Source organism: Ranitomeya imitator, chromosome 2 (assembly GCF_032444005.1).
Source record: "Ranitomeya imitator isolate aRanImi1 chromosome 2, aRanImi1.pri, whole genome shotgun sequence".
NCBI classification, from domain to species: Eukaryota; Metazoa; Chordata; class Amphibia; order Anura; family Dendrobatidae; genus Ranitomeya; species Ranitomeya imitator.
Genome location: NC_091283.1, coordinates 131,997,073 through 132,017,035, shown reverse-complemented (window position 1 = coordinate 132,017,035; position 19,963 = coordinate 131,997,073). Strand labels below are relative to the sequence as shown.

The following is a 19,963-nucleotide window of genomic DNA, read 5'->3' as shown; positions in this document are numbered from 1 at the left end:
TGGCATCTGCGCTAGCAGGATTGCCGAACGCAATCCTTTTTGGACATTGCGTTAGCCCAATCAGTTAGCGTATCCGCTAAACGGATTGCATTAACGCAATGTGAACCTAGCCTTATTGAGTCAGAGCCCATATAATATCTTGACTCATGTCTGGTCACTGCACTATCCTAGGGGCGTTTGAGCTACCTCAATACCAGAGCTCCCTATTCAATTGTTAGTACTTACCTCTTCTTTCTTACAGACACTGGATAAAGCCTCGAGCAGCTCTAGGTTTTTATTCCCAACCGTGGCAGGAACGAGTTCTCCCACCTTGGACAGGAATTGGATCTTACTCTGCCCAAGCATCATCCAGTGAAGGCTGCTCCAGGCCTGGATCCAATGAAGAGTTTTTGTGAACACGTTCCTTCCTTTAGGAGGATTTGTATCCTTTTCACTGTTATCCTCGTTTGTGTGGTGTCTTAAACTTTGGTAAGTATATCCACACTGTACAATCCTCTCCCCGTTCCAGAGGGTCCAGGATGGATAGGGTCACCCACGTCGTCATAGGGAAGGATCTTCCTTTTGTCAGTCCAGTTTTTCTTCGGGGGTCTATGTACTCCTTCCTAGGGCCAACTTTCCTTGCAAGTTTTCCACGGACTCTCCTCCTCCCAATGCCCATCTAGACAACTTTTTCCATAGTCCCTTATAACATCTTCATCCCTGTACGCTTAAGTTTATTTTCCTGTTTGATGTGAGTCTGCGGAGTCATCCGGTAGTCTACGTTCTATCGGCTTAGACGGGCAAGAGGTTATCTCTTTAAACGGTTCTCCTTTTCTGAGCCGTTTTTTTTATGTAACAGAGCCTAGATCGCTGATTGAGATCCAAGGTTCCACCCGAGGTCCCCTTCTTTAAGTCTTCAGCGTTTTGCTCTCTAGCAGGTTCACAGTACCCTACTCTCTGGTCTTTCCTTGTCATTTCTCAGAATCCTTAGTTGAGCCGTTTCCAAGGTTTAAACAAGAAACTTTGCAGAGGCCAAATGCGGAAGGGGGCTTGGTGCTCCCTAACCCTTGGGTATATTTTTTATCAGCACAATGCCAGCATATTGGAGGATGGGGGGAGGAGATGGGAAAGGGGCAATCGCCCAGTAGTTTGAGTTATTTGATGGGAAAATGGCCTCTGGGTGAGAGTTTGGAAGGGGGGCAATTTTTGAAACTGGGTTCTCGGTTTCCTACTGTTCTCCTAATTCATAAGGTATGGGAAAAAGTTAAACAGATTAGGGGTGTCACAGGCCTTACCAAATACTCACCTATATGGGATAATATAAACTTACAAGAATTTAAGCAAATGGAAGGATATGGGCCATGGAGAGAGGCAGGAATTAGAAAGATGGGCCAGCTACTGGGTCAAGGGGGACTTAAGTCATTTGTGGAGTTACAAGCAGAATTCCAGTTATCACATTTAAATTTATATCATTATAAAAGAATTCAGCATGCGTATCGGTCGCAATGTCGGAGAAAACTTATTGAGATCCAGATTGATATCACGCTGGCTTCCATTTTGGAGAACAGCGGGACAAGGGGGGCAATTTCAGAAGTGTATAGAGATTTATTATTCACCTTTCTAGCCAAACATCCCATCAAGTCTAGAGTGAAATGGGAAGCTGAATTGGGAGAGATAAATGATGATAGATGGGAATCTATTTTAGAATATGTGACTAAGATCTCTATGAGCGAACCTGGGAGGATGTCTCAATTATATGTGATTCATAGAGCTTACAGAACTCCCGATAGACTGTTCAAGATGGGTTTGAGGTCTGATTCCGAGTGTCCACGATGTTCGCAGGAACAGGCAGACATGTTACACATGCTGTGGCATTGCCCTAGATTGTCTGCCTTCTGGACAGTTGTATTGAATCGGATTGAATTGATATATAGGTGTGTCATTCCCAGAGACCCTTTGGTCTGTATATTAGGCTATGTGGAAGAAATAGCAGTGGTATCTATGGTTAAACTGGCGATTGCTAGACTGTTATTCATAGCAAGGAAATTGATAGCTCAGTTCTGGATCAGGGAGGAGCCTCCGACTAGATCCACCCCCCCCCCCCAATTTAGTTCGCCAAACAGCGATTTAATTTTATGGAACCTACTCTGCGGAATCCAAATTCGAGAATTATGCAGTACATATAACAACTGCGGCATCACAATCATCTTCAAAAGGTTCACTCTTCCAATTACAGAGAGATGTAGTTTGTTCCACGCTGAAATTTTGGTACGTATTTTTTGTAGTAGAGGGCTTAGATTAAGTTCTTCAAACCTCGTCAGAGGAAGGGTGATTTGTATCCCCAAATATTTAAATTTCGAAACTACCTTCAATTTTGCTGACATTTCCACCTCCTCAGTACCCTTTTCTACCTCATCAATGGGCATAATGCACGATTTGTCCCAATTTATTTTGAGTCCAGAGAATTCCCCAAATTCCTCAATTAATGCCACCGCGTTATCCAGATTCTCCCGAGTCCCCCAAAAATAACAAAATATCGTCAGCATACAGAGACACCTTCTCCTCCTTCATTCCATAGACAAATCCTTTTATCTCTCGTGCCTCCCTTATTTTAGCGGCCAAGGGCTCCACAGCTAGAGCAAATAGCAACGGAGACAATGGGCACCCCTGCCTTGTACCCCTATGCAATGAGAAACTATCAGATAATTTATTATTTACTCTAATTTTTGCCATTGGAGAGGAGTATAGCAACCCCACCCAAGATATAAACTTAGGCCCGAACCCAAGGCACAACAGAACCGACCACAAGTAATTCCATTCTACACAATCAAAGGCCTTGTGGGCATCCAAAGACACCACCACTCTCTTTCCAGCATTTTCGGCTGGAATTTGCATATTTAAATATAGTCTCCTTAAATTGATTGCTGTAGATTTGTTGGGCATAAATCCAGATTGATCTGGGTGGATTACTTTATCAATCACATGGGTTAGTCTGTTGGCCAAGGCCTTCGCCAAAATCTTTATATCCGCTGTAAGGAGCGAGATTGGTCTGTAGGACTCCGGATTCAGCGGATCCTTATCAGCTTTAGGAATTACCACAACAATGGCCTCTCTCATAGATGTAGGTAGTATTCCCCTCTCCAACGACTCATTAAATACCTTCTCCAATTTAGTTATTATTTCTTCATTAAAAATTTTCTACACCTCTACCGGAATGCCATCCGCCCCCGGGGCCTTATTACCCGCCATATCCGCCAGTGCCACCCTCGGTTCCTCTGCTGCCATCGGCCTATCCATCCATTCTCTATCCTCCTCTCCTAGTCTAGGAAGCTTAATCGCACTCATATACCTGCTCATCTCCTCTTGACCTTTATGTATCTTAGAGGAGTATAACTCACTGTAAAATTGTTTAAATACATCCAAAATTTGATCCCCTTGTGTAACCACATTACCTTCCTTTGTTTTAATTGCGTATACATGTGAGGATTCCCGTTGTGCCGAAGCTACGACTGAGAGCAGGTGCCCCACTTTCTCACCCTCCGCATAGAATGCCTCGTTCTGAAATGCCCGCAATCTCTCTGCCTTACGGATGTGAAGTTTATTAACCTCCGACTGGGCCACTCTCATGCGGGTCTGCGTAGCTTTGGAACACTGTGCCCTCAATGCCTCCTCCGCTGCCCTTAATTCCTCCATCACTGCTTTATCTAGTTTTTGAGACCTAGTCTTAAATCGAGATACTTCTCTGAATAAGATCCCTCTCAAAAACGCCTTCATAGTATCCCAAACTATATGAACCTCTGCACTACCTTCGTTTATCCTAAAGAATTCACCCAGTTCCTCTCCTATCTTTTCCATATCCAGCAACCGTAACCAAAAGGGGTGAATTTTCCATCCCATACCTGCCAACCTCCCCTGTTCTCCCAATTGTAGAGATACCATCAGAGGACAATGATCCGATAGAACTCTGGGCAAATATTTCACTTCCTGCACCAAGTTATCCATCCCTTCATTTCCCAAAGCCACATCAATGCGAGACAAGGAACCATACGTCGCCGAGTAGCACGAGTAAGTGTAGTTCTCCATATTTCGAACTCTCCACAAGTCTATCCATCCAATTTCCCTCATGTAGTTTCCAAAAGGTGTTACATTCCCTTCCTCTCTGTTCCCTGTATGTTTGCCCCTATCCCAATGATCATTTGCAATATTATTCACGTCTCCTATTACAAGCAATGGGACTCCAGTCCATTTCCCTGATATGTCCAGAATTTCCTATATCTTTTTTCCCGAAAACGGTGGAGGGATATATAAAGACACTATACATAATAATTGTCTAAAGAAAAAAGAACACACACATCTCTCCGCACCTGCTAATGTGTCAAACCCACCGACCGTATGCAGCTGACGGTCTGGCACCTATGACTGCAGTATCGGCTGTATATATCCTCCACACAAAGCTTCAGGGGTGCAACTTCCAGAAATACATATGAAGTCCAATGAAAAAATAGAAAAAGAAATAGGAGCGCACTTACCCTGGTGTGGTACACATCACTTTATTAGGACATAAAAAACGAACAGCAGCAGGGAGGGGCGGGATAAGCTACGGACAACGGCCGTTTCGTGCTGAATGGCACTTCAACGGGTCCTAACGCCAAGTGAGTCGGAGGAGTGTTTTATAGACCAAACCCAGTCCCAAACTCCTCCCCTCCGATACTCAAAGCATGAATAATGTGACATTTAAAAACAACAAATAATTAAAAACAGCAGACGCTATGAACACTACAAAAGATCAAATTCAACATTGAAGATTAATTAGACAATATTTACAGAAAAACTGACATATCAACTTTTTCATTTAAGCCAGATGGTCCTGCTGCGTCTGCACGTAGGATCCACCTGGCTTCTCTGCGCAATAGGAGACGACACAAATCCCCTCCTCCCTCCGGCAGCGAGACCCGCTCTAAACCAGCAAATCTCAACACTTGGACATCCCCCACATGGTGAGTACAGACATGGTCTATTAACCTCGGAGCCCCTTTCCCTGTTTTCACGGAGTTGAAATGTTCTCTAATGCGAATAAATAGAGAACGAATAGTTTTGCCAATATAGAAGCACCGGCACGGGCAGAAAATAATATAGACAACGTAAGTGGTCCTGCAGGATATAAAATCCCGCACCGTGTGTTGTATATGACCCACCCTGACTACGTTTCCTGTATGATGGTACTTACAAAAATTGCAGCCCCCGCATTTGAAATTACCTTTGGGTATGCTATCTGTAAGCCAATTATTACTATTGGTCACGAAACGGTTCCAGACTATAGTATCCCTGATGTTTCTACTGCGGCGACTAGCGAAAAGGGGTCCTCTCTCTACTACTGCTTTTATATCGTTGTCCTGTCGCAAAATCTGCCAATTTTTGCGTATGACTGATCTGATGTGATTGTCCAGCGGGCCGAATTTAAAGCTGAAAACAAACTTTTTTTCTTGTCTTTTCTTGGGGACCGTGGAGATATTCGTAGCTACTGCTCTATCATAGGCGGCGTTCAAAACAGAAGGGGGATAACCTCGTTTTTTGAACCTGTCAATTAAATCCACTGACTGCTGCGCAAACCCCTCAAGCTCACTGTTGATCCTCTTTACCCTAAGAATTTGACTATAGGGCAGAGACCGTTTCATGTAGGGTGGATGGGCACTATTATAGTGTAGTAATGAGTTGGACGCAGATGGTTTACGGTATACTTCTGTAGAGAGACCTTTATCACTCATATACAATTTAACATCTAAGAAAACTAAACTGGTTCCTCCAAATTGCGAGGTAAACCGCATATTCATGGTGTTGGATGTCCCCAGGTGCTCCACAAATTCCGTGAACGCATCCTGGTGTCCATCCCACACCATGAATATATCGTCGACATATCTAGCATAAAGCTTGATATGCCGAAGAAAGGGGTTATTGGAGGAATAAATATATTCCTCCTCAAACCTAGCAAGGAAGAGGTTTGCCAGGGTACATGCGACGGGGGTACCCATCGCGGTACCCACCGTCTGCAGGTACCACTGGCCATCAAATTGAAAAGCACCCCTGAAGCTTTGTGTGGAGGATATATACAGCCGATACTGCAGACATAGGTGCCAGACCGTCAGCTGCATACGGTCGGTGGGTTTGACACATTAGCAGGTGCGGAGAGATGTGTGTGTTCTTTTTTCTTTAGACTTTGCATTTGGACTTTTCTTTTGCACACTACAAGCACGCTAAGTCACCCACACCCTGCTAGCGCACCAGTTTTTGATTAGCAGTAAGGTGTTCATTCACTGGTCTGGCCTCCGGAATATGGAGCCACAGGCTGTTTCCTTATCACATGGACTACAAGCAGGGAGGGAGAATGTGGATTCCTATTTTTCAGAATGTGAACTACAGGACAACGTTTTTTCTCTCAGCACTAAGACGCTTGAACACAAATTATTCATGGCCGCAGAAAGAGAAGTTAATTTGTTTTGGACAAACAACTCTTTGAAGTCTTATATGGAGTGCGGTCGAGTGCCGCGAGGATTGCGAGTCACGAAAGAAATGGCTCAATATAAAGACAATGAATCCTTTATCAAAGAGTGGGAGAAAATTTTGTTACACTGCTCCCAAGAATTATTATGTCTTGTTCTGAAGCAAAACATTATTAATTATGAGGCCACGAAAGCCGAATTCGTTAAAACTAAGGAAGAATTAAAGACCAGACTGTCCGATACATAATGGACAGCTATAGACAAAAAACTGGATATAAAACTTATAGCTTTGCAGAACGATATAAAGCAAAGGAAAAGAGACAAGTTTATAAGAGACAAAGTCGACTTCGAGTCCGGCAAGATCTTCACCTGGAATAAAGGCGTTTTACCAGATAGCCACCGCAAATTCCGTAATAAGTGGAATCAGAACAAGGGACAAGGTTGGAATAAGCCCCATTTTAAAAGGAATAAAAATAAAAGAGACTATCTCACAACGGACTCGGATTCAAGTGCAGCGGAGGACCTCATTACACCCATAAGTTCGGCTACTCAACAACACACAACCACTCCGAGTGTATCCCTTTTAGACGTAGGACGCGTCGAGGGAGTAGGAGAAATGGCAGAAGGAAACGCGAAAAAAAGACGACAAGTCTCGTGGAGACCAACGAAATAGCGGTGGTCAATCTAACTCCACGGACACTGAATGAAACACATTTGTCGGTCCTTTCTAAGGGACTGAACTTCTGCTTATCAGAACCATTCGATATAGTGGACTTCAAAATTGACTTATTTAAGGCGATTCGAAAAATTCATTTATTTAAATCCTTTTCTACAGTTAAAAACAATATAGCCCCTCGGGAAATTTTTCCAGGGGAGTCACCCTGTCACGTGGGCCCCCTGGGCTTTTTTGTCACGGAGGACCCATTTGACGAGGTATGGGAGGAGACACGGGATCTTCTTGACTCTTTAAATATAACCCCGGTTTCTACAAGAGGCAACGATATGGTTGTCCAACCATTTACCGGGGGTAATAAATCCACCTATATGCCCCCGACGCCCCCTGGTAACCCTGTTGATGTTTTTCAGCTGCAGGTTTTAAAAGACATAGAGGCTCTAAGATATGAACAGCCCATAGAGAATCTTCAGATGAAAGAAAAACGGGCTTTAACTGAAATACAAGGCTGGTCTGATGTGATTGTCCTTCTGATAAGGGAGGTAATGTGGTTCTGCTGACGAGAGATTTTTACAGAACAGAGGCATTAAGACAATTGTCTGACGAGGTAACTTATACAAAACTCAAGGGGGATCCTACTATTAAATTTAAAAATCTTTTGCGTTCTTTGTTAAGATATTTAGTAGAAAAAAGGCTGTTCTCTTCTAGACAGGCTGAGAAGCTATTACCAGAGTTTCCGAGACGCCCACATTGGTATCATATACCTAAATTACATAAGTCAGTAGTAGCCCCCCCTGGCCGTCCTATTGTGTCAAGGGTGGGCTCTCTGACTGAGCCACTCTCTTCTTACATTGACTGGCTGCTGCGCCCCCTTTTGTTGGATGTTCCCTCGTATATTAAAGATACGGGGGCTTTTTTGAAAGATTTTGAGTGGCACGAATCTTATGCTTTAACCTCGATTGATATCGAAAGTCAGTATACTCGGATCCCACAAAAATTGGGGGTTGATACAATCAGACGCAATTTACAAAATACGCTTACTGGACAAGACACTGTCGAGTTCAGCTGTGAGGGACTCTCTTTCATTCTCAAGCACAATGCTTTTCAATTTGATGGCCAGTGGTACCTGCAGACGGTGGGTACCGCGATGGGTACCCCCGTCGCATGTACCCTGGCCAACCTCTTCCTTGCTAGGTTTGAGGAGGAATATATTTATTCCTCCAATAACCCCTTTCTTCGGCATATCAAGCTTTATGCTAGATATGTCGACGATATATTCATGGTGTGGGATGGACACCAGGATGCGTTCACGGAATTTGTGGAGCCCCTGGGGACATCCAACACCATGAATATGCGGTTTACCTCGCAATTTGGAGGAACCAGTTTAGTTGTCTTAGATGTTAAATTGTATATCAGTGATAAAGGTCTCTCTACAGAAGTATACCGTAAACCATCTGCGTCCAACTCATTACTACACTATAATAGTGCCCATCCACCCTACATGAAACGGTCTCTGCCCTATAGTCAAATTCTTAGGGTAAAGAGGATCAACAGTGAGTTTGAGGGGTTTGCGCAGCAGTCAGTGGATTTAATTGACAGGTTCAAAAAACGAGGTTATCCCCCTTCTGTTTTGAACGCCGCCTATGATAGAGCAGTAGCTACGAATATCTCCACGGTCCCCAAGAAAAGACAAGAAAAAAAGTTTGTTTTCAGCTTTAAATTCGGCCCGCTGGACAATCACATCAGATCAGTCATACGCAAAAATTGGCAGATTTTGCGACAGGACAACGATATAAAAGCAGTAGTAGAGAGAGGACCCCTTTTCGCTAGTCGCCGCAGTAGAAACATCAGGGATACTATAGTCCGGAACCGTTTCGTGACCAATAGTAATAATTGGCTTACAGATATCATACCCAAAGGTAATTTCAAATGCCGGGGCTGCAATTTTTGTAAGTACCATCATACAGGAAACATAGTCAGGGTGGGTCATATACAACACACGGTGCGGGATTTTATATCCTGCAGGACCACTTACGTTGTCTATATTATTTTCTGCCCGTGCCGGTGCTTCTATATTGGCAAAACTATTCGTTCTCTATTTATTCGCATTAGAGAACATTTCAACTCCGTGAAAACAGGGAAAGGGGCTCCGAGGTTAATAGACCATGTCCGTACTCACCATGTGGGGGGATGTCCAAGTGTTGAGATTTGCTGGTTTAGAGCGGGTCTCGCTGCCGGAGGGAGGAGGGGATTTGTGTCGTCTCCTATTGCGCAGAGAAGCCAGGTGGATCCTACGTGCAGACGCAGCAGGACCATCTGGCTTAAATGAAAAAGTTGATATGTCAGTTTTTCTGTAAATATTGTCTAATTAATCTTCAATGTTGAATTTGATCTTTTGTAGTGTTCATAGCGTCTGCTGTTTTTAATTATTTGTTGTTTTTAAATGTCACATTATTCATGCTTTGAGTATCAGAGGGGAGGAGTTTGGGACTGGGTTTGGTCTATAAAACACTCCTCCGACTCACTTGGCGTTAGGACCCGTTGAAGTGCCATTCAGCACGAAACGGCCGTTGTCCGTAGCTTATCCCGCCCCTCCCTGCTGCTGTTCGTTTTTTATGTCCTAATAAAGTGATGTGTACCACACCAGGGTAAGTGCGCTCCTATTTCTTTTTCTATTTTTACTATACATAATAATCTATGCAATATCTTACATACAATAAACACGTATTGCCCGTCTTTGTCTATTACAACCTCCACTTCTTCATATGGAGTAGAAGTGTGGATTAATACTGACACTCCCCTAGCATAGGCTGAGTACGTCGAGTGATAAGCCTTCCTCACCCATCTTTTTTGTAACATAGCTACTTTGTCTTCTACCAGGTGTGTTTCTTGAAGGCATATCACTGAGGGCCTCAGTTTCAGCAGATATTGTAGAATTGCGGCCCGCTTTGAGACATTTGCGAGACCCCCAACGTTCCAGCTTAGAATTTTAATTCTACCCCCCATGATATATCACAGTACCAAACGTTTGACTCATTAAGAAAGGAGGTCTCGGTCCCCTCCCCCCCTTGCCCTTCCCTCCTGCCCCCCCACCTTCCCAACCTTCCAACTGAAATAACTCCCAACCTTCCCTTCCATCCCCCTCCCAAAAGATTGATTGGCTCCCACAACTTTTAAGCTGATAAGAATTCACTCTCCCTCTCTATTTGAGATCTAAGAGGGCGTTTTTACAGCCTAACAATACAAGCTCAATGCTCCAACCACTCTCCCGTCCACATTTATCAAACTGCAATGTCCGTTGCGCCGCCGAACACAACCCACATATACCAGCATAACATTATGTCATCTCAGAGATGACCATTAACTTATCAAATTCAAACTGAATAACAGGTAATCACTCTTTCCACTTCACTCAGAGTTTGCTTCAGCGGGACCGTTCCGCTCTGATATTTTTGGTGGTAGAATCCAGCCAGTGTGTCGCCTCCTCTGGATTCTGAAAAAAGTGCACCCGATCCAAGGCAGCGACTCTCAGCTTAGCTGGGTAAATCATTGAATAGTGCAAATCCAAGTCTCGTAGTCGCCTTTTGACTTCTCCAAACGTCATTCGGAGCTTTTGGACGGCTGCAGAATAATCTGGGTAGATGGAGATGCGATTGCCATCTATGGTTAGATCCGCACAGTTCCTGGCTTTCCTCAGCAGGGTATCCCGGTACCGATAATTCAGAACTTTAGCCAAGATGACTCTTGGGGCTGATCCTGGGGGCAGGGGTCTGGTGGGCACACAATGGGCCCTTTCAACGGAAAACATTTTAGTGAGACCATCCCCTCCTACAGTGTTTTTCAGCCATGACTCAGTGTACTCAGTGGGGTTATTTCCTTCCGCTTTTTCTGGCACCCCCACAATCCTCAGGTTACTCCTACGGGAGCGGTTCTCAAGATCATCAGTTTTATATTGCAGTTCAGCTATACGCTGCACATACTTTTTTTCCCTCTTCAACAGTTCATTAACCTGGTCTTCAGCGCTCCCCACACGTTCTTCCACCACCTCCACTCTCTGTTCAACTTTGCGCACTGCAGCATTAATCGCACCCATCTCTCCCTTTAATTCATCCACACGACTGTTCAGAGCTGCAAGGGCAGACTTGTTTGTACATCACCACAGAGAATATATCTTTGAGTGTCGGCTCTGCTATGTCTAGTGTGTCTGGCTGTTCAAGGTGGTCAGCACGTGCATCCACATCAGGGGATCTCTGTTCCTCCCCACTGCTCTGCGACTGGCCCCCTCCTTCTTGTTGTTCCCCAGGGACATATGTTGTTTCAGGTTTCTCACCTTCAGCCGCTGACAGCTCATTAGCAGCCACCTCTGACCTTGCAAAGCGTTCCAGCCGATCGATCACCTCCATCTTCCTTAGATATGCCGCGCTCGCCCTTGCCGCCTCCTCTGCAGTCTCGGCGTCATCTTGGGCCTGAGAGCTTCCAGACGCTGCCGGCTCCTTCTGTCTCCTGTGCATCATTCTCATGCAGGACTCCTCTCCACCTGACCGCACACTGCTCACTGCTGCTCCCCGGGTCCCTGCACACTCTTAAGAGTGAATTCAGCGTTCGGCGGCGCCTCAGGTACCAATGTTTAGGGAGATTGCGGCAGGAGAGCTCAGCCGCACGTCTTCTCACATTGCTCGCTAGGCCATGCCCCTCAGCAATTTTTAGGTTTAGCAGGTGAGAGCAGAGCACCTTCTGCTGAGTTTAAAGCGCACTCTACCCGGGCCGTGCACACCTCCTGGCGGTACACATAGGACCTTCGCCCTGCACCTCTACAGAGCGATGATCGGTCCTCCACATGTTCACAACAAATTCCTTTCCAAGAGTCCATGCCTGGCTTCAGCGTATGCTGGCTTAGGTAGAAGAACCTTGCCAGCGACTGTGGTGAGTTTCTCCGACGTAATTGGAGTTGACTGCTGTTCCCTCCTCATGGACTGCTTTGGGACATCCCATGGTTCTTGTGCCCCCCAATGAAGCGATAGAGAAAACAGGAGTTTTGGTTGCTTACCGTAAAATCTGTTTCTCAGAGCCTTCATTGGGGGACACAGCTCCCTCCCAAGTTGAACAGCTCTGTTTATTGTGTTATATTGTTAAAGTTTTCCTTCTCTTTTACATGTTGCTTCTCCTACTGACTAACTGAATATCCTACTTCCTGTCGGTGGGGTGTACACTGCAGAGGAGGAGCTAACTTTTTTTATTTGCATAGTGTCAGCCTCCTAGTGGCAGCAGCATATACCCCCATGGCTCCCGTGTCCCCCAATAAAGGCTCTGAGAAACAGATTTTACGGTAAGCAACCAAAAATCCTGTTATGCCATCCAGTCGACCCTAAAATAATCCTGGAGATCAGCGGTAGACGTCACTACTGAGAAAATGTCACTGCCGCCTCCAACTACTGTCACAGTCACACGATGTGTAGACACATGGACAATGCATCAATACAAACAGTGGGAATCGGACATGGAAAAAATATATTTTCCGTCATCAATTCCATGAAAAAAGGAATATTCAATAATGACACGATATGTGATGTACGATCATTTGTTGGACCCCCTGTATTTTGCATAAAGGAATGTAGACAACTCAGAAAAAAAGCTCCCAAGTCAGATCCTGGATGTAGGAGTTCCTTCTAAATGCCCCGTAGATCCTTTGATGACCTCTATATCCTTTCTTTAACCCTCCCGCTACTGTCATAAAGTAAATTACCGCTTACCTTTGCAACATGTTCCAGCCACCGGCCCAATGCAATGAAGACGAACAGCATCGGTGGGGTGTCAAAAAAGGTAATGGGGTTTACTTTGGCTTTTTCAAACATTGCAACCAGAAGGATAACCAGTGAATAAATAAAGGCAATGGAGGTGGCTAACACTATAAGTACATCCATGTTAGCAGTCTTATGCTTCAAGGCTTTGTATGCTTGAATGTAGAAGTACCATCCACCTAAAAACTGAAACATGGACAACAGGTTACTAAAAGTAGCTCATAAAGAATACGTAGAATGAATGATGCAACGTACAATCATAAGAGGCGTCAACGAAAAAAATGTCCCTCATCATTCTATATCAATAGCAAAATGGTTCTCCATGTTGGACATGGGTTTTCCACCCAACCTAAAAGGGGCTGATGGAAGATTCTCCCTACACAACCTTATTGTTATCTTTGGGCCAATTTTTGACTAATATTATAGTTCCTACATAGTAGTATAAGAGACCGATCAGAACGTGGCTGGCCCCTTCTTTCCAACAGCAGAATGGTCAGTGTCTATGCCATGCGTGCACTTACGTAGGACTGACAACTAAGGATTTTCCAGTGATATAAAGAGAAATGATTGGGACTTCTTACATAAACTTGGAAATGACATTTGTGTTCATCACAAGTGGTTCCTCTAAGGTGATTTACCTGGACGGGGACACACAGCAGGAAGGACAGCAGGTTCATGATGGACAACCCCGGCATGATCTGATACTCCAGGACCATGGTGGGGTGATACGTTGTTATATCGTCCATTGTGACGTTGTGGTGGTGAAGCATCGTGTGATGGTCGTCCATGAACATCATATAGATCATTAACCCCATTACAGGAATGCAAAAGATCAAACTGATCAGAAACGATTGTTTCCACCTGTGAAGGGAAACGTCAGATCACATCATGGGTTACAGCAATAGAATCGTCGATACAAAGGGAAGGAAACTTTTTAGGTTATATATAAGGTACTAGCCAAGACAATAATTCAGAATGTGCAATCTTTATATATATAAAAAAAATACTGAAGACATAACCTTTATACAAGGAGCAAACATCATGGTATCAGATGTGAAGGCCGGTCACCCTGCAGACCAACACCCGGTTCTGCACAATTCAGATTTTACTTTATCAGAGCTGTTCAGAAATTAAATTAAAACCTGACTGGGAATGGTGGATATGGGTGAGTAAGTCTTCCTTGTAGCACTTGGCTTGACCCCATGGAAACTATTTTTTGAGGCGGCTGTATTCCACCATCCCCGCTGTGAAAGAGACGGCTCTTCGCACTGTTGTCTTCCGAGAAATCCCTGTCCATGGTCTTAGGAACATTAAGAGGCTTGAAATTTTCTAATTCACTCCTCAGCCTTGAAATTGTAACACCAAGAAGGAAAGTTGTGGAGTTACGGGAATCACAGGATGGAGAGACATTATTGATAGCCAAATTATGAAATAAATGGAAACAATATTTTCAAAAGATTTCGATTTATTCAGTATCGATTATGAGAAACACGTGCAGAAATCCCCGCACTTACAACACTTTGCTGTTATCAGTGAGGTTATTAAATGGTTGTCTGAGGAATGTTCTACCACACCGAATTCACTTGGGCAAATCATCAAGATCCTCTGCTGCTGCTGCCTTTGTAACTGCTGACCAATGATGCCCCAGATGTACTCGATCAGGGACAAGTCTGGAGACACTGTAGTATAGAATTCTGATGGACCATTGAGGAGTATGTGCTTTTCAGCATGGCCCCCACCAGGTCCAAAAACAGCAGCAAATCCAAAGATATCCAAAGCACTATAGAGATCCTTATAAAATCCAATCTTCATTCCAAAGTATACAAAACATCACAGGCCAAATGGCCTTTCTCAACCTAAAATACAGTTACCTCACTGCTCTGTTTTATATATTTTGGAATAAAGATTGGATATTTATTAGCATCTCTATAGTGCTTCGGAGATCCTTGGATTAGCATCCTGTACTGCATTAGTATTGGGACCAGGTATTGGTAGATAGGACTTTTTTTCTGCGATGCTTTCAGATCTCCTATCTGAAAGTAACACCGATTACTGTATAAATGGAGGACAGGACTACACGGAATCTAAGGGAGGGCATCAAGAGCTTTTATTATTCTTTTCCAATTATTTTTACTTTACTCAACTTTCAAAGTGATGGAATATTTGCTGGGAAAGATCTCAAGCCATTTAGGAGGCTGCTCTGCACAACTTAAAAGGCATGCAATCACTATTAATATATAATATATAGAGATGAGCGAGCATGCTGGGATAAGGTGTTAATCTGAGCATGCTCGGGGGCTAACCGAGTGTCTTTGGCGTGCACGAAAAATATGTTCCACTCCCAGTGGCTGTTATGTAATCCCTACGTGTGTTGTGGCTGTCGAACAGTCACGAGACATGCAGCCGCGGAGACTCAAACATATTATTCGAGCACACAGAAGTCACTCGGTTAGCACACGAGCATGCTCAGATAACACCTTATCCCAGCACGATCGCTCATCACTAATAATAAACAAACTGACCTAATAAAAGTTCATTGTGTCCCACCTTTGAATTGCTGTAATGCAGATGTCTCTTTATACTGAAATGAATCCACTGTGTCAGAAAACGGCACGTTATCTTTTCATTATTAATTTTCCATGTGTATTACATAGCCATACATTCTACATTTTGAATATTTCATAGTCAAATATCACATCAACTAAATATCAACCATATTATGAAATGTTCAAAATGCTGAAAAAAGATATGAAATCTACATGGATAAAGAAAATAATGAAAAAATAAATTGACATGCCGTTTTCTTATAAAGTGGATGCAGTCGCTATTAGACGGGAATACGCCGATTAATAAAAATAATACTTGAAATTATTCATACCTCCGGATTTCAGTCCTGTGATCCAGATGACTTGCAGATCTGTCTTTTTTAACTAAGGAGGTACTGAATCCTAAATCCTGGAAAACAAGAAAAAAATGATTAATTACAAGCTAAATAATGTATAAACTAATAAAAGATAGTGATGCACATCGCTACACCCGACATAGAGGCTGTATAGAGTAAGGATCATCACTTACATGAATAATCTTCATGAGGTCTCTCGGTCCTATAATTTCAGGATCATATTTAATATGAGCTTTATTTGTTGAAAGGGCAACGGAGCTGTATTGTACCCCTTTAGTTTTCATCAAGCAGGACTCGATCTTATGAACACAGGAGGCACACGTCATCCCTCTAACCTGTAAGACAATAAAAAACTGAAAAATGCAGAAAACACAACAACAAACTACACTGAACCAGTAGTATCCCAAACCCCCCTCTATCTGGACCTCAGATATGAGCTATATTAGAACATCTATAATTAATGAAGGGGACTTCTCCATTCCAGAACACCCCGAAATGTACCCCATCTATGCAGTGAAGGGTCTCAGAGCCACAGAAAACCATGTACAGTTTCAGTGGATGCTCTCCCATGGTTATGACTGTGCAGGCAATGGGTGATCATGGAAGAAGAAAACCCCTGATAAACAGGTTATCTGTGATTTAACAAAGGCAACAAAAAATAAAGGGGTTGTCTCAAGAATAAAAGTATGTTTTAATAAATAGATCTTTGAATAATAATAATAAAATTCCACAATTGGATGTGCTAGACTAAATGTTCCTGTGCCGCGCTAGTCTCATAAATGTGCTCCTGCTACGTACAGTTTTATTTGCTGGGTCCTACCATGCAGGCCTGGTCTAGTTCAAGGGTGGAACTTGCCAAAGCTTCTGGCCAGAGGAGGAAGCATAAAATCACTTATGATAAGTGAGTAAACAGAAGAAAGAGCAGGTGCTCACAGCGGATGCTTTCTGAGGAAACACAATTCCCTGCCTATTTTATCACAGGAGCGAGTGTTGCTACTGCGTTGCCAAGTCTCTGAGGACATCTTAAATCATATTAGTGACATAGGAATTCAGTGGCTGCTGGAACTCCTATGTCACCGACTTGACTTATCTTATAATATACTCAGAGCATACATCAGTTAGGACTGCTCTGATATGGGTATACCTTGACAATTGGTGGAGCAGCTTAGCATACATGTTTTGCAAAAAACGTATCAACCAAATACCGTTTTTAACATCTTTTACTAGCACTTGCGGATTACTGTGATTTTTTGAAACTGAGTGTTTTTGGTTCTACTATGCTCTATTGGGTCTTCAAGTTTGTTGGTGGTGTGTGAACATGTCCCTACAGACTTGTTCACTGTGCAAGTAGCCCATGTGTTCCTGTTTCCATAATTGTTCTCTTGTGTTTACAAGACTAGGGAGTTACCCACCACTCCTCTTGGGCTATCTGCACAAAAGCTGTTCCACTCAGCATGTCCACATGGACTTTTCCTCTCTGAACCCTGTTCACACAGGTACTATACAGATGATCAGGTTTTTAAATACATCAGATAGAGATTGCATACATCAGTTAGGACTGCTCTGATATGGGTATACCTTGGCGATTGGTGGAGCAGCTAAGCACACATTTTTAGCAAAAAAACGTATCAACCAAATACCCTGTTTTTTACATCTTTTACTAGCACTTGCGGATTACTGTGACTTTTTGAAACTGAGTATTTTTGGTTCTACTATGCTCTTTTGTGTCTTCAAATGTCTTCAGAGTGCTGGAGATGCGGCAGAAACACGCACTACTGTGATAAAACAGGTAGAAAAATGTGTTACCTCTAGTGATAAGCGAATATATTCGTTACTCGAGATTTCTCGAGCACGCTCGGGTGTCCTCCGAGTATTTTTTAGTGATCGGAGATTTAGTTTTTCTTGCCGCAGCTGAATGATTTACATCTGTTAGCCAGATTAAGTACATGTGGGGATTGCCTGGTTGCTAGGCTGTGGCAAGAAAAACTAAATCTCCGAGCAGTAAAAAAAAATAAAATACTCGGAGGACACCCGAGCGTGCTCAAGAAATCTCGAGTAACGAGTATATTCGCTCATCACTAGTTACCTCATAAAGAAGCAATTGCGAGCTCCTGCTAGGTCATCTGTATACATGCTTATCCGAATGGTTGGTCATACAAATATAACAGTACATAGCAGGGGCACATTTATAAAGGTCTCTTAGCACTCCTATCTCTTTTGAGATAAAAACATATAGGATTTTAATTCTTAGTGGATTTCTAAACCGTGTTAAATCAACTAATATTTAAAGGGGACCTGTCATGTTAAAAAACGGTAATAACTTGCAAATGGGTGGTTAATCTGCATGTTAATAGCACTCTGAAGCTATACGGCTGCTGCACTGAAAGCCCTGATTCCGGGAAGAAATTAACTTTCTTTCTCTCAGCAGCATCGGACTTTCAGTCATAGAGGAACAGCTGGCATAGCTTCAGTCACCGCCCAGTACATGTTGAGCAATGGCAGTAACCACTCCCTAGCACTGACAGACAGCCAGCTCAGCAGTTGATAGCGACTGTCAATCAGTGAAGGGGCGTCATTACAGACATCACTCACTACGTACAAGGTGATAACTGAGGCCGCGCCTCTATGAATGAAAGCCAGAGACTGCCAAGAGGAATAAAGTGCATTTCCTCCTAGTAACGGGGCTCTCAGCGAGAAGCCGCAGAGCTTCAGAACACTATTAATCTGCAGATTAATAGCGGGGTTTTTTTTTACATGACAGATTCCCTTTAAAGGGAACCGGTCAGCAGGATTGTGCACAGTAACCTACAGTGTCAGGTCGGCGCCGTTATACTGATTACAATGGTTCCTTGGTAAATGAAATCCATCTTGTGGCTTTTGTGTAACCTTTATTTTCAGTTTTAGCTAATGACATGCTCGTGTCCTGGGGTGGCCTGTGGGAGGGGGTCTTCATGTGGTGCTCTGCTTATATATTCATAATGCAGACAGCTGACAGGTCACTGATCCCTCACTGACCTGCCCCCAAGTTTGCATAATGAATATATGCACATACTGCAAAAAAAAAAAAAAAAAAAACCCTTCTGCAGGCGCCATGGCACAACAAATCTACACAGTGAGCTTACCACCAACTCCAGGACACCATCTCCTTCATCAGAGTCATCTAGTACAGTTGCCTCAAAGCCCAATTCTTGGATGAGCTCGGCAATGCCCGATGGCTGTATGATCATTGGGTTATACCTCACTTCAGCTTTGCCGGCCATTAAAGCTACTAAAACAGAATTTATACCTAAAATAGGACAAAACATAATGAAGTTTGTGGTTGACTAATTACATTATCAAACAGCACAAAACCTCCACATATTTTTAATAATGGTCCAAGATAGTGTTCTTCTAGCTAAATGTGAAGAAAAACATGAGTAGTGCCACACACAGATGTGATCTACTGTAGCCCACTCCAAAATGAGAGGGATCTCCATTATCTCTCTGTTTGCCTCTAACCAGAAGGCCACAGTGAGGGTCAGGGATCTGAAGATGTTAGGGGAGATCATCTTGCCCCAAGCATCCACCTTGGCTGCCACACCAGTGGAAATGAGAATTCGGTCTATTCTGGCTCCCTTCATCAGCTCCTGATGGCCATACACTCCCCAAAGATTGTTCAGGAGGGAACCGCACCCCAAAAAGTCCTTCTGACCATGACTCACAGGGTAACACAAAATAGGGACTTTTTTCAGTGTAACCCATATTGGACTTCCTGCCGGGAAATTTAGAGCATACCCATCAGAGCCAAAAGAGCCATGAGTAGAGGCACACGCTTAAAAGAGTGAGAGAACTGCATACAAATGTGTCGTCACTACCCAGTGAGTTCAGTCACCCCAGGGTCACCACTACTAGGGCACGTCTGCACCTTGGGCTCTCAAACTACTGGGACCATGGCTGTGAACCTTGGAGTTGGGGTCATCTGACCAGATGGTTCTCTAAGCCACGTGGTGTACAATCTGAAGAAAACTGCAGCCAGGAAGGAAGGATCTAGAGACTCCTGGAAGACACTGGCTGTTCTTGTGGACATCCAACTGGTGTAGGGGGTCTTACTGGTCTGCTCCTTGGGAAAGGTATA

The 19,963-nt window shown here is 43.6% G+C and overlaps 1 protein-coding gene across 1 annotated transcript in view; it reads right to left on the bottom strand.

Annotated features, from left to right (window-relative positions):
• Nucleotides 1-19,963, bottom strand: part of ATP7A (ATPase copper transporting alpha) — an 81,556-nt gene that overhangs the window by 19,922 nt on the left and 41,671 nt on the right. Inside the window, exons 6-10 of the mRNA XM_069747244.1 lie at nucleotides 18,972-19,135; nucleotides 16,023-16,184; nucleotides 15,826-15,902; nucleotides 13,586-13,808; nucleotides 12,900-13,133 (exon numbers count right to left, since the gene is read on the bottom strand). Coding sequence (XP_069603345.1) covers nucleotides 12,900-13,133; nucleotides 13,586-13,808; nucleotides 15,826-15,902; nucleotides 16,023-16,184; nucleotides 18,972-19,135 — 860 coding nt within the window. The remainder of the gene's footprint in view (nucleotides 1-12,899; nucleotides 13,134-13,585; nucleotides 13,809-15,825; nucleotides 15,903-16,022; nucleotides 16,185-18,971; nucleotides 19,136-19,963) is intronic.